Source organism: Bombus bifarius, unplaced genomic scaffold (assembly GCF_011952205.1).
Source record: "Bombus bifarius isolate JDL3187 unplaced genomic scaffold, Bbif_JDL3187 scf7180000009125, whole genome shotgun sequence".
NCBI lineage: Eukaryota > Metazoa > Arthropoda > Insecta > Hymenoptera > Apidae > Bombus > Bombus bifarius.
Window position 1 is genome coordinate 1,696,745 of NW_022884914.1, and position 13,630 is coordinate 1,710,374.

At 32.4% G+C, this 13,630-nt stretch overlaps 1 protein-coding gene and 3 long non-coding RNA genes across 10 annotated transcripts in view; 1 reads left to right on the top strand and 3 right to left on the bottom strand.

Moving 5' to 3' along the window:
- The window catches only part of LOC117213711 (alpha,alpha-trehalose-phosphate synthase [UDP-forming]), a 39,737-nt gene that overhangs the window by 5,193 nt on the left and 20,914 nt on the right, over positions 1-13,630 (top strand). For all 3 annotated transcript variants that reach the window (XM_033459279.1, XM_033459277.1, XM_033459278.1), the window contains exon 3: positions 9,326-9,482. In XM_033459279.1, coding sequence (XP_033315170.1) covers positions 9,326-9,482 — 157 coding nt within the window. The remainder of the gene's footprint in view (positions 1-9,325; positions 9,483-13,630) is intronic.
- LOC117213720 lies at positions 554-6,878 on the bottom strand. 4 transcript variants are annotated; one of them, XR_004488711.1, is made up of 3 exons: positions 6,360-6,878; positions 1,074-5,816; positions 554-788 (listed from the first exon to the last, which is right to left on the bottom strand). It is a non-coding gene; the product is annotated as an uncharacterized LOC117213720 (long non-coding RNA). The 4 variants fall into 4 exon arrangements; XR_004488712.1 differs by having other exon boundaries at positions 554-828; XR_004488713.1 differs by lacking the exon at positions 554-788 and having other exon boundaries at positions 874-1,335; positions 1,619-5,816.
- LOC117213721 lies at positions 7,322-9,326 on the bottom strand. 2 transcript variants are annotated; one of them, XR_004488715.1, is made up of 2 exons: positions 8,998-9,326; positions 7,322-8,741 (listed from the first exon to the last, which is right to left on the bottom strand). It is a non-coding gene; the product is annotated as an uncharacterized LOC117213721 (long non-coding RNA). The 2 variants fall into 2 exon arrangements; XR_004488714.1 differs by having other exon boundaries at positions 8,994-9,326.
- Positions 10,206-10,921, bottom strand: LOC117213722. The gene is made up of 2 exons (XR_004488716.1): positions 10,592-10,921; positions 10,206-10,429 (listed from the first exon to the last, which is right to left on the bottom strand). It is a non-coding gene; the product is annotated as an uncharacterized LOC117213722 (long non-coding RNA).

Here is a 13,630-nt window from a genome sequence, read left to right on the forward strand (position 1 = left end):
TCATATTTTACGGTCAAATATCTGATGGAAGATACTGTTGGACCGTTTCTATCACTTTCTTTTACTCTAATTGTTCGAAACGATTAGCGAATCACGAAAAGATTAAATTGAAGAAAATTGATTAATTGAATTGATCGAAGACGATAGATCATTTAATGTAATCAGTTATTAAATCTATTTATCACATTGAATCTTTATATCATAAGTGAAGTTTCCTTCGGTCGATTTTAGCAGTGGTACTGTTAACATGCTAATTGGACGTAATCGATAGGGTTCAATAAATTGTCATGTTTGTATACTGTTAAGAGCAGTTAGTGTGCCTTTTATTTCATTGATGGACTTTGCTCAAGTACAAGATGTTCTTATTGTTAGTACAAGATTACAAGTATGAATTAAATGAATAATATAAATTCATTTAATTATAAACCAATATAGGCAATTTGTGTTTATATTGCTAATTATTTGATATATTTTCTCTGTCAGTTATATTCAAATATAGTGAAATTACTAAAAAGATATATTGAAAGTAATATAATATAATATTTATTGCACATCATATTTTCAAAAATATGACAATATTACAGAAATAATTCCAAACGTTTGCTCAGATAAGTGCTTGTGCATAGACATCAGTAGATTAGACCATTACTATTAAGTCCTTCGCTGTCGGAGCATGTCCCAATACTGTATGTAGGTTAGTAGATTACATCGTCACAAGTCAGCCCTTCGCAGTTTCAGTAGAGTGTGACATTCTATTCCAACTGGTACACTCGATAAGTCATCAGAAACTGTTTAATTTTAATGTTCATATTTCAATTAATAGTATCCCTACGTTGAAATATTTTTATCAAGTTAAATTATAACGCAAGAGAATATGTTTTAAATATATATTATAATCGACTACAAAGGGCTAAAAATACTAATGTATTCAATCGTATAGATTCCCATTCATCATCTGATTAGTTATAATTTCCCACAGCATCAGATCATTTTTTATGTAACATGTTTCTTTTTATAACGTCGTCGGATGTTTTATGAACTTCTCTTAAGTAAAATTACCAATTGTGACTTACAATTAGTAATCGATGCATGTTGCTCTCGGTTGCAGCGTTTATTTATGGTCGGAGAAAAAATAGTATACGATTACACATCACGCGCAGTGATCTACGTCGGAAAGCTCGCTTCTATATAGGGCAAAACCGCTGACGAAATTTTTCGTAAGAACACATCCTGCGGAACTTTTTTATTCTCCGGATCGATGTATTTTCCCCATTCGTTGAATTACTTTGTTTTCAATAGTTTTCGAATTTGCTCCGACTTCGTGACGACGGAAACCTGTGATTATAAAAATATGTCGCGTGTACATGCAATAACCTTCGTCAATTCCTTTGCTTTCTTCGATACAACGTAAAAAATACCGACATTTTTTCGGAATCTATAGATGTCATCTTCGGAGCATATATATACACCCGCGTGGATTCGTTTTATTCGTTTTTAAAGAAAAAATATGTACACATATGATGACTAGCAAAACGTAATGTATTTTTGTCCTTATCTCATACACCACTGATACGATTGACCGCATAAAAATTATCGCGTAAATTGTGTTATGACTTACCCCGTAAAAAAAATGCCGCGTAAATTGGGCGACCAGTGTACATATGTAGTCAACAAGATAAATTTTTTATTAACTCGGTGACAAACACTTGAAAGAGATTTTACAAACATTCAGAATGATGAAGCAAAATTGGTTAATTTCATTCGAAATGATGCAGAATAATGGAATAAAATTCATAAATCGAAGTGTATTTCATTATATGGATTCAACTTCAGTTTTTGGATATTTGAACAAGCTTTTCCATTGAATATTGAAGCAGTTGCCTCTTTCTTCTTCGCAATAGTTTTATAATGTTTCGTCTATTATTAAATCGTGCTAACTATCGTTTTTCGTTATATTAAATAGGATATATGTAGTACATATGAATAAAAATGTACTACAAAATAGAGCTGCTTTCGTGTTTCAATTCCGTCCTATCTACCATCGAAAAATCATTTCGCGACAATTTAATAGCTTTCGTGATTTACGGTTTCAAACATTATAAATCGTCATCTTTGTTTTCATATGCCGATTCGCACGAACATACCCCTGTTTCACGGTACGAAACTGACTACATAGAAGGTGTTTGTTGTGTCTTTGTATATTTCAAAACACATGACAGTCTGCAAAGACAACCGTTATCTTGTTTCAGTGACATAAGTCGAGTATCTTATCTGGTTATTTGCATGAATCACGGTCTGATTTGTTAATAAACAACAGGCAAAAAATAGACAAGCGTGCGTGACTGCCAGTAATTGAAATAATTAATCAAGGAGATAATAGTAGTCGTTCTCCACCCAGTCGTTTCACCCTCTTAGGAAAATAAACTTCTTTTCAGGCATCTAATCTAACCACATTCGTAAAATATAGAAAAGAAATAATCCATTGCAAAATATAGGAATATTGTGCGAGTTTTTGTCGTTTCTCTTCACTGTTTCTTCACTGTGGTGGTTTTATGTGGGAATGAATATGTACACCGTTATCGACTCGGTTGAGATTGTTCAGAGTCGAGATTAAGAGACTGTCAACTGTAAACAAACAGTAAAAATTGTAGACTTGACAGCAAAAAGAGCGATGGAACATAATCATACGCTTTCCTCTTCATTTTGCGCGATCAATTTATTACTATACGATTCATTTGTTAAACTATTTCTGTTGAATGAACTGCAGATGTTTATGCATTTGTGGGAAATACAAATGTACAAAAATATATTAATAAAATGTTTATAATATGCAACGATATATAAAACATGTCAAGTACTCGTTATAATATTTTTGGGATGAAATGTATTTCTATTAGGTTCCATTTTTTTAACTGTGCTTTGGAGGATATGAATTTGCATAAACACCGGCAGTTTGCTGACAAACGGTTGCAGACAAACGACGCAATTTTGCACCGCATTTGACTTTAAGATCAATAGACTGTATTGAATATAGATACGCATTGTTGTAATGTACCAGACACAGTGCGTTCCAATTTTAACTTTATATTCCTGATGATGCAATATATACTAGCATGAAATCCCATTATCGGGAATACAAAACTGAAACGAAATTTCATTGTTAACAAAAATCGCAAAAATTATTCATTACTTCCCGTAAAGATGGATGTTGATCATATTCAATATGCCGTAAATAATATTTAAGTGTGTCGTTTAGTCGTGTAACTGGACCCGTAGAACTAAATACAAACAACGTTCGTAATGGATAGGTCGACGGACATAATAGCATAAGTAGGATGTGTCATCGTTGCACAGAAGTCAAATTGGACAGGCATATCATTATACATTACGATGAATATTTCAACGTCGACGTCCAAAATGCCAATTCTCGTGTTATCACAATTTAAAAAAGTAAAAAGAAATTAAGATTTATCTCTGTAAATTAGCTATACAATCCTCCTTACAAAGATTCTGAGTAAACATGAAACAAAAGGCAGAATCGACGAAAAAAACGAATTACACGAACGATAGCGTAATCGTTATGGCGGGAAGCAAAAATTCCATGGAAGTTTTTCGAATCACGTATAGTACGTTATATGAAAAACGATCATGTTGCGCTTGTTAAACATTCTTATCTACAGGTATTCCTTCTTTCTTCACGATTCTTTTTCTACGTTGTTACGTGATATTATTCATCTGATAATGATATCTGTTCAAGAGTATCTTTGATCTTTAAAATCACCTGGTATTTTTAACATTTGTTAATTGCACTTATTCTTCGACGAGACTGAATATATTCGTCGACTAGAAATCCTCAAATAACGATAAGAGTCAATCATCTTTTAGGTGGCTTACGATAAAAACCGTAGTGACAACATAAGTAGACGCGCGCGCAGTCATTCACAAGATATTCGCCACGTGCTTTCCGCGTGTCCGCTGCGCGTGTTACGTGCGCTGTGTAATATACATATATTATCGCGATTGTTGCGGTAGTTACGTGCCCGATTTGCATGGCACAGTCGTGATAAATGTTATGGAAAAACACGAACTTCGTCACTGGTGGAATTGATTACTGTTTGAAACTGGATGCGACGTACGCGCGTCTCTACGCATCAAATACATTCCTTTTTCTTTTTTGATTGATAGGGGATTGTTTTGTCAGTGTATTCGACATTTTTATACGTTCCTTGATATGTTCCATCTTCCTTTCTTAATAATAATGATTTTTAGATTTTTGGATAATAAGATTAACTAATAACTAAGTACATATTTATTGTGAATTTTTTCTTTTTCTTCCTTTTCAAAGAAAGGAAGATTGCGTATGCATGTTTTTCTCATTGTCACATCGGATGTCAAGTTGTATTCTTATTTGCAATTTAATTTGCACTATACTACAAAGTTATATTTCGTACACACCTTCGTGCGAGTGGTTGGGTGCATCGTTCTGTAAATAGTAATACTACCTCTGATAAATTTTGTTTAATTATAGACAACTTAGATACATTAGACAATTACATAGGAACCTATTGGTAGTAGTTTATGACGTGGGTTTTAAGATGTAAAGCAGATGTTCAAACAATTTGAAACAAGAGGATTGTACATTTAGATTAATGTTTGAATTCTTGGTAAAATTATTTGTGAAGATTTTCATTGTGTTCCTTAGAATTCTTAATAAATTTGCATATTTTTCTTTTTATGTTTCAAAGAGCTAGTGGACTGAGGTCTGGTAAAACAGATTAGTTAGGAGAAATCTCTTTAAAGATTTTACACCTACTGTTAAGCAGATCATGAATCAATTTTTGTTAATTTCTTAAATAATTAAATAAGTGATTAAATAGAGTCTATAATTAGCCATTTGTCACATATTCACATCAAATGTTGGCTACGAAGCAGATAAAATATAGTATTTGTTTCTGGCTTACAATAGTTATTTATAGCGTTTAATGAAAGATGTACGTCATCCATCTCTGGCTAATCCGTCTTGAAATATATACACGTACGTATAATATATATAAGCACTTAGTTTCATTTGAAAGTCAGGGACTGATATTGAAATCTCCACGTCTAACAATATTACGTAACATTCGCATTGAACGTTGTATTTTCATCTCTAGATCAAACTTTTAATAATTACAAATATCGTTACACCTATCGTAAATATCGTTCTCAAATTGGAAGAAAAACGAAGCACTCTTTCATTAAAAGGAATAACAAATCAGCGATAAAATAAAACAGAATTAATTGGTTGAATCAATTAAAAAATTTTGTTCGAATTCTTCAACAACACCACAGCTCAACATCACAATTTCCGAATTATTTTGAATATTTTATCACCGTGTATTAATCCAATTAAACACAAATAAAGTACAATATGTTATCGATATCAATCATTTTCCATGTTAATCTGGCACGTTTAAAAATAACAGCCGTCAACATCCGTGTCAATCGAGTGTATTTTCTCTTCTTCGTCCTGTATGAAAATCTCGATGTGTGGTAAACAAGAACGTAGGAGGTCACTTTTTCAAACGCGATCGTTACATACTGAAGAGCGCAAGTAATGATATTCGAGAGTGCTTCACTCGAGCTGAAACACTTACGCGTCTGAAATTGTGGCATTCTCAAAATAGATCATATTTGAGTAATCCAATGGTAATAATAGCATATACCAATGGCTTTTGTGTTGGTGCTGTACCATTAATGCGCCTGGTCAACAAAATTCTTACGTCTAGTTACGTATTGTCTATTTATCATTAAAAGTCATCGAGAGAAAGAAAGAACTGAAAGGTTTAAATGTATCAGTGTAATAATATCTGAAGTATTTTATCTCTACGTTAGAGAAATAATTTTCAGAATCATGAAATTGAAAAAAAGAAAAAAATAGAAGATTACAGTTTTTTCCAAACAATATAGTTCAAACAATATAGTTTGTGGAAATTAAAAAATCTGTTAGAAGACAAATGTTTCATACAATTGGAGTCTTCGAAGAATTGTTACTTATGAAATAGAATATTTCTACTTCATTGGTACTAGGAATTCATTTAATGATAAAACTAAATTTCGTTCTAATAAATGAAATTCTTCTGTAATAGAGAATACAGTTTTAACATTCAATTTCCCTTATTTGATACAAATTTTAAAAATTTATCGTCCCTGGAAACCTATATCAAATTACAAGTGTCAAATTAAAACTTTTGCGTTACTATTACAAAAGAATATAAATTCTAAATAACCAAGTAGCAACTTCCAACGAATTAAGATAAAAACACAAGTACACAAATGACAAAAGTTATAAGGGAATGAAGTTGTTTGATTTGACCTACTTTTCGGTGAAAGGCCATTCAGATGTTCGCTCAGCCTTTTTGTTGGGCGTGCTGAATGATAGCCAAGTTTTATTACAAATTTATAATTATGGCGTGCCAGTGTCAATGTAGTCGGCACACGTTCGAGTCCAATCACAGATCTTCGAGTGGATTGAGTTTGGGGTAGATATGTAGGTTGAGGTCGCAGAGGGGCATATTGAATTACGGCCAACCCGGAACAGCCGCGTAATTAAGAATCAATCCAAACATACACATGCGTAGGAAATGAGAAATGAATCGATATATGAATCGTTTTCATTTTGAAAACAAGCTGCTATGTATGGAGAATTAGTTGGGATAAACACGAGGACAGGACTATTGATAGTTAGCATAGTAGTATATATGTTCTAGTAGTACAGGGTTATTCACTTAACTTGGGACCTGCGCGGTAGCGAGAACATTGAGTCCGGTAACAGTGAAACATGTACGTTCACTACTACAATCAAATGTCACAAGCCATTTATGAACTGCTGCTAGAAATATAATTAGGCAAAGGACTTCAAATTTGGCGTCACAATAAGAAGAAGATGATCGTTAAGACAGCGAGCTTGGCGACTTTTCGCTCGATGATTTCATGTGCTTGTACGCTTCCGAAGCTTCGAAGTAAGCAAGCGCCCTCGGTTCTGTTCTTACATGTAGCTCAATGTTTTTTTTAATAACTGATATCCTGGATTATGCTTATCTGAAATTTAATTACAATGTAATTTTTTCTTTTTTTTTTTATTTAAAATCGTATTTAACTGTTGGAGTTATTAGCGAATTACAACGAAACTGTTCAAATTGTTATAAATTTCAAGGCCCTTTTTCTATTTCGTTCGGTAATTATTATTTTTAGCGTATTAAACATTTTCTTTCACGTCGTACTTTAAAATTTGTCATCGATCGCTTTCTATTTGATTTGATTAAGTTGATTGTCGCTGTTACCTGATTCTGGTTCGCACCGCTATGAATACGTTGAATGCAAGAATAAGGAATAAGAAAAGCAATCAAGATACAACAAGGCACCTCACAGAAATTCATATCTAGACAGACCAGTTTATAAAAATAGAAATTAATTTAATCCTTTGCAGTGCCTGGATCTATTCGGACTAGCCGACAAGCTTTTTTGTCTTAGAATGATAAGAAGCCGAACTTATCTCAAAACTAAACCACAGACTTAACACGAGTAATCAGTATTCGACATAGTTCATAGATGAATTTCACAACAGTTGTTTGTAGTAGTAAGCGTACATGTTATACTTTTGACATTCTCAATGTTCTCGCGAGCGCGGGTTCCGTGTTAATTAACTCGAACAAGAAGAGCGTCACCCATACTTGGGTGACACCCCCCACCGAGGTATACCCGTCACATAGATATGGGTGACGTGGCGACCAACGTGTTAAATGGATAATCCTACATAAGAGAATATAAATTAACGTCGGTAATCGCGGAATATTTTCCTCAAAGTCTTTAACAATTTTATGAAAGTTTCACAGGTGCATCTCATTAAAAGATGCGGCATTATGCAAGTGATTTCAAAATATCACAACATTACCGTCCTTCCATGTTTCTAATTTAATGACGCCACATTTGCAATTGTTTTCACTAATCTAGATTAATTTTAATAACGATGATAAAATGGTTAAAAGTGGTTGGATACGTTCGATTATATAAAGCCGAGAATATACGTTCGTGAGATTGATACAATCGTCGTGTATTTGTCATTATGTAAATATGATTGTATGTGACTTTTGTGTGTGTGTGTTCCCTGGCAAACCGTTACAGAATTGATCGAAGATGTCTTTCAATATTATTCTCGTCTTATCGCCTGATACGCCGATGACGACCACTCGGTGATCTTTTATATTTACGTATGGGATTATTTTTTTCATAGATTTTGTCGCTATCTATATTGTTATTACATAGACGATAGACGGTTGGTTAAAGGCGGAAATTGTTGGTATTCTGTTAAAAATTGATAGAAAATACGCGTAATCAAAGAAAAATATTTGTACATTATCTTTTTTCCTTTATCATTTACACTTTCATCTATGGACCACTAGATATTTGTGAATTTAGAATAAGAACGAAATCATATTATTTATTATAAAATGTTATTATTATGGAATAGGTCTAATTTGATCAGGTTTATATTACATAAGTGCTTCAGTATCAAGTGGTAAAAAGTGAGAAAAAAATATTTTCTATCTACTAATTATATGTTGAAATAACGTAGTTTTCCTATTAGATAGTCTTACTCTAAAATTTCACCGAAATGTTCGGGTTCCTTGTTGAAAGATGTCCAAAATCAGCATTTGTACGTCCTCTTTTCTATCCGCTCTTCATTTTGTTGGTTTATAACTCTGGAACACATAGCAGAAATGTAAATTACATTGTCTTTTTTATGAGTTTAACCAGAATGCAGCTGTACAAATATTTTAATCAAGATTGGCATGTGTTTCGTGACTTAGGTGCTTATATGGACTTATGTAGTTATACTCAGACATACTAAATCTTCTACTATTTAAAAGTACTTCAATCCGATTGCAATTAATATAATAGAAATGAAACATAGATCTGTGACTAAAACACATGTTATAAAAAAATATGTTTACCTACTCTTTGTACTCAAGTTTATTCAAAACATAACACGTTCTTCCACCTTGTTAAAATTATACTTTTTCCAACGCCATTAACATTTTTTTTGTATTTCAAAACCATTCAAATGGTCTCAGGAAGTAAATAGATCCAAGTGAGATCCAAACAGATCGTCTGTGTTCTATGAGCTGCTCGTGAAGACTGAGTTTTCTACTTTTATATATACTGATATTTGTCATGTACGCACATTATTGTATGCATACCATTGTACGCACGCCACCTTTTTCTATTTGCTCTCTCCCTGGTGACACCTTCTTCTGATAACGTTGGTACGTTTTCCTCATTTTAGTGCTGGAGGTCTTGTAACAGCGGTAGCACCGGTGGTTATAAGCGGAAATGGAGTGTGGGTTGGATGGCCAGGTATGCACATGGAGAACCCGAATGAACCGATCCCGGAGTCCGATCCTAACGATCGTACACCGACTGCTGGTCTTCTATCCAGCAAGGTAGGTGCTTTTTTTTACACTTTTCTTCTTACACAATTTTCATCGAGTGGACGAAATAATAGGTCACCCGAAAATTTGACATTTAAATGTAATATATTTCGAGGTGAAATTTGCTAGAGAATGTTTTTTAACACCATTCATTTTCATCGTTATTTCATTATTATTAGCAATAGATCGTAAACTTTTAATTTTCGAATGGTGTAGTTAAAAGTATTTACTTAAAAGTTTCGAAGTTAAATTGTATATTACGAGACGTTAGCAAACGTTTGAAACAAAAGATACCAAAAGACATAACATCGTCTGTTTACGAATCTTCATTTTTGCAAGTTACGTCGATCTTTTACGCCTTCAATAATACACGACGATAACGTGCGCGTCAAGATATTTTCGTCGGATGGGAACGATATTATGGAGAAACGTTGCTATTAATCGACAGTAATTGTTACGACGAACACGGTTGCACATTGTCGAATGAATATCTATAACAGATCGCTGCGAAAATGTCTTTTGTCATGTGTTGATTACATTGTTAACGAATTTCTGATGAAAAAATGAGGATAACGCGCATAGCAAATATCAAGGTCGAGCAATTTTGCTTGAGATACTATTTACGTCATTGGGGAAATTTATAATAGCTCCGGCCTGAATTTTGATGTAAAAAGCTGTGGAAGAGATAGAAGGTTTTAATATCTAATGATATAAAGTTATTCGTTGGATGGAAAATTGGATGAAGTAAGATTTATATGTTTTCAAGAATCACGTAGTTTTAAGCAAATATTTTCCTTTTGTATTATCTATATATCATGTTTTGATCACTTTCACTTTATTAAGAAAAAAACAAGTGTAAAAATTCATCTTGTATGTTATCACTTAGAGAACAAGTACGTAGTCCAATTTGTGTAAATTATAGCGCAGCACAACTATAGTTCGTTCTCATCCTGTAGAATCTAAAAAGAGAAAGAAAATCAATCTGTTAGAAATTGTGGTTAGCCAAAAAATTAATTTTGTCTTTTTTGTTATTTAATTACTATCTAATAAAAATAGTAAAATGAAATGGAAATTAGTAAAAGATAATTCCACGCTATGAATATCATCGATAGAAATTTTACTTGAATTTTTTATGGGTTTTATCGAGTGATTGAGATGTCAGTCTCGGAGAACTATGATGACTTCCGTTAAATGACTACTGCGCGAATTCATTGTCGCGAATTCATTGTCGCGAATTCATTACAATGCAACGAGGTTAAATATATTTGAATAAGTATATCCGTTCAGCTGCTTGAATTTTACATTATACGTTCATTTTGCGAAGTTAGTAATCCTATTCTAACCGCGGAAACTCGATGCAGTTCGATACATTATTCGAATTGGCTGATACGTAAAGCTATGAACTAAAATAAAATATGATTCTTTTAAGGGAACGCATGTTTTCTTCAATCTCTCCGCGTGTCGCACTCGTGCCAATCGATAATTATAGGAACTATCTCGCGTGTCGGTAGCGTGTAATTATGAGACGCAATATAATGCAATACAGTCGTAATCATAATATACGAACAAATGATATAATCGAAATAATAGAACAATCCAGATTTTACATGAAAGATAAATTGAAAATATTTTTTTTTTTTTTTATGAACCCCTATAAATTCCTTGCAATTTGTCCGATGGGTATTCGACAGCGATTAAAAATAAAGAATAATATTTTCCCATACATATGAAGTCTTGTTTTTGTGATTTATGTGGTTATATACTATCTATTGTTATGCTTCGTTATGTCGACGTTTAATTTTCAATTCGAAAATATAGAATGTAATAGATTCCATTATTTTTTACGAATAAATTAAATTTACCGATAAATATCACTATTATTAATTTTATTCAATTTCAAAGGCGGGTTAATTTGTTACTTGCCACTTATTTCTATATTTATCTTAGATATAATTTAATTAGTTTATGAATTCTTTGTTTTCATAAATATTCTTTTATTATGCATTTCATTCACTTTATGCATATTTGCAAAGAAGTAATTAAAATTTCTTTTTTCATTTTTTTTTTTTTTAATTATATAATTGCTAAACTTTCCTTCTAAAGGATTCGGTGAGAAAGTCAAAGTTCGAGAAGATTTGAAGAGGATGGTTTGCGACTCTCTACGGGAAACTCATTTATTTCCTAGCCTAGCCAGGAAATACGTTAAATATAATTTATCGTTCTCCCTCGCCCACGCTTTTTAGATTTTATCACGATTGACACCGGCTAAAGTATTTTATAATTAAGCTCGCCCTAGCTCATAGGTATAATATAGATTCCGGTGCATCGGTCAATTCTAATATCGAATTCCGATTGTGGTGAAATTGTCACGAGACCATCTCTCCTCCGTGTTAACCTAGTTTTCCATTCGCTTTTATCGTTTTTTATAAATATTTTCCGGAAGATCGTATCTTTTGTAGAGATTTTCTGAAAATTTTTTGCAATCTTCGTGAAAAATGGTTAAAGGTTTTCGTAGAAAATATTATTGAATTTGATGATACATTGTCAATAAAACGTTTTCGTATGTATTAGGTTGTTCGAAAAATTTCTTTCGTTTTATAAGGAAATAATAGACGCACGATGTTTTTTGTTTTATATTAGTTTGTTGAATTATGCACGAACATAATAATAGAAACGTAACGAAATGGATCATACTTAATTCAATAAAATAATATAAAATAGAAATTATTGTTCATCTATTATCACCTTATGAAAAGAAAGAAACTTATCGGACGACCTAATATTTATGGATTTTAAACAAAGGGATTCTACGAGTTTTATCGGAAGTCGTATATTTCGGTAATCTTACTTAGGTGCTTATTTAGGTTGCTAGAGTAGTTTGTTTAGAGATGATTAGTTAATACATGAGTATTATGAAAATAAGTGCTTGTTGTAAATATCGAGTGAATGTTGGGCTGTAATTATTGCATTTCTCGGTAAAGATCCATTATCATTATTTGCGTTATCAGATAATAAAGTATTGGTCGATATTTATATGAATATGACTGTGTATTTAGCATAGAATTAATAATTTCTCTTGGATGACTTATTGATTCTGTGTTAATCGCAAATGAACCTATAATTTTTTAAAATTTCTCTTATGGAATAATTTCTGACTACTGATTTCAACCTAATTATAAAAAATGAGTCTATACCGTTCTGAGGATTCATAGTTTACATTGCAAATGTCAGAACGAAACAAAAGTGTGCATATCTACTTATCGTTCGTTCCTGTAGTGTGTATTTTTGTTCGTTTATCATTTCCAAAGGACATTGAAGCTAGATAGACTAAAATTAAATGTAAATATTGAAAATGTTCTTTTTTTTCTGCACTTCTTTCTCAGTTTATGTAACTTGGAGAATTCTACATTTGTTAAAATACTGATTTCAAACAATTTTCTAGTTAACATTTTACTAAATAAATGAAATATATTTTGTTACAAATATTCGAGTATTAAAAACGAAGAATAGTCTTATAACTGTTCTTGCATGTTGCAATTAAATAGACAGTGCAACATTTTTTCTTATAATTTTTTTTCTCGATTCATTTGCAATAGAAATACATGTCAACAATCTGGCCCGGTCTTTAAACTTACACTCTGCACGAATGATTCATTCAGGGAAAGAAACGTTTCAAGGATATTTCGTAGAAATCAGTTTTATGTGGATATTGAAATTTGCCGTTAACATGACGAAGGCACATAACGAGCTATGATTCAAATATATTGTCACGATTTTATTATGTGACAACGATCTTCTTCCTCATTTAACACCCACGCAATGTGTTTGCCTATACACGTTCTGATATCATAGTGTGCGCGTTGACCTTGGCATTGATAGTTTATTCTTGCTGCCACGTCTGATTTATTCGTGTTCGGTATTTGTAAGATCTAAGTAAAATAAGAATTACCAAAAAAATATTCCATCGATTTGTAGCTTTTAGTGGTAACTTCCGAAAGTTTCACTGTTATCTTGAACTGCGCCTGTGAATAAAGAGGCTTCTTGTAAAATAAATGTTCTTCCCTGTAATAAACTCGCGTTTATGTAACGTTTTCCGCTGGAATTATAATTCTGGAATATAATTTTAGACGTGATTAATCTGCAGAATCGTGCAATCTTCA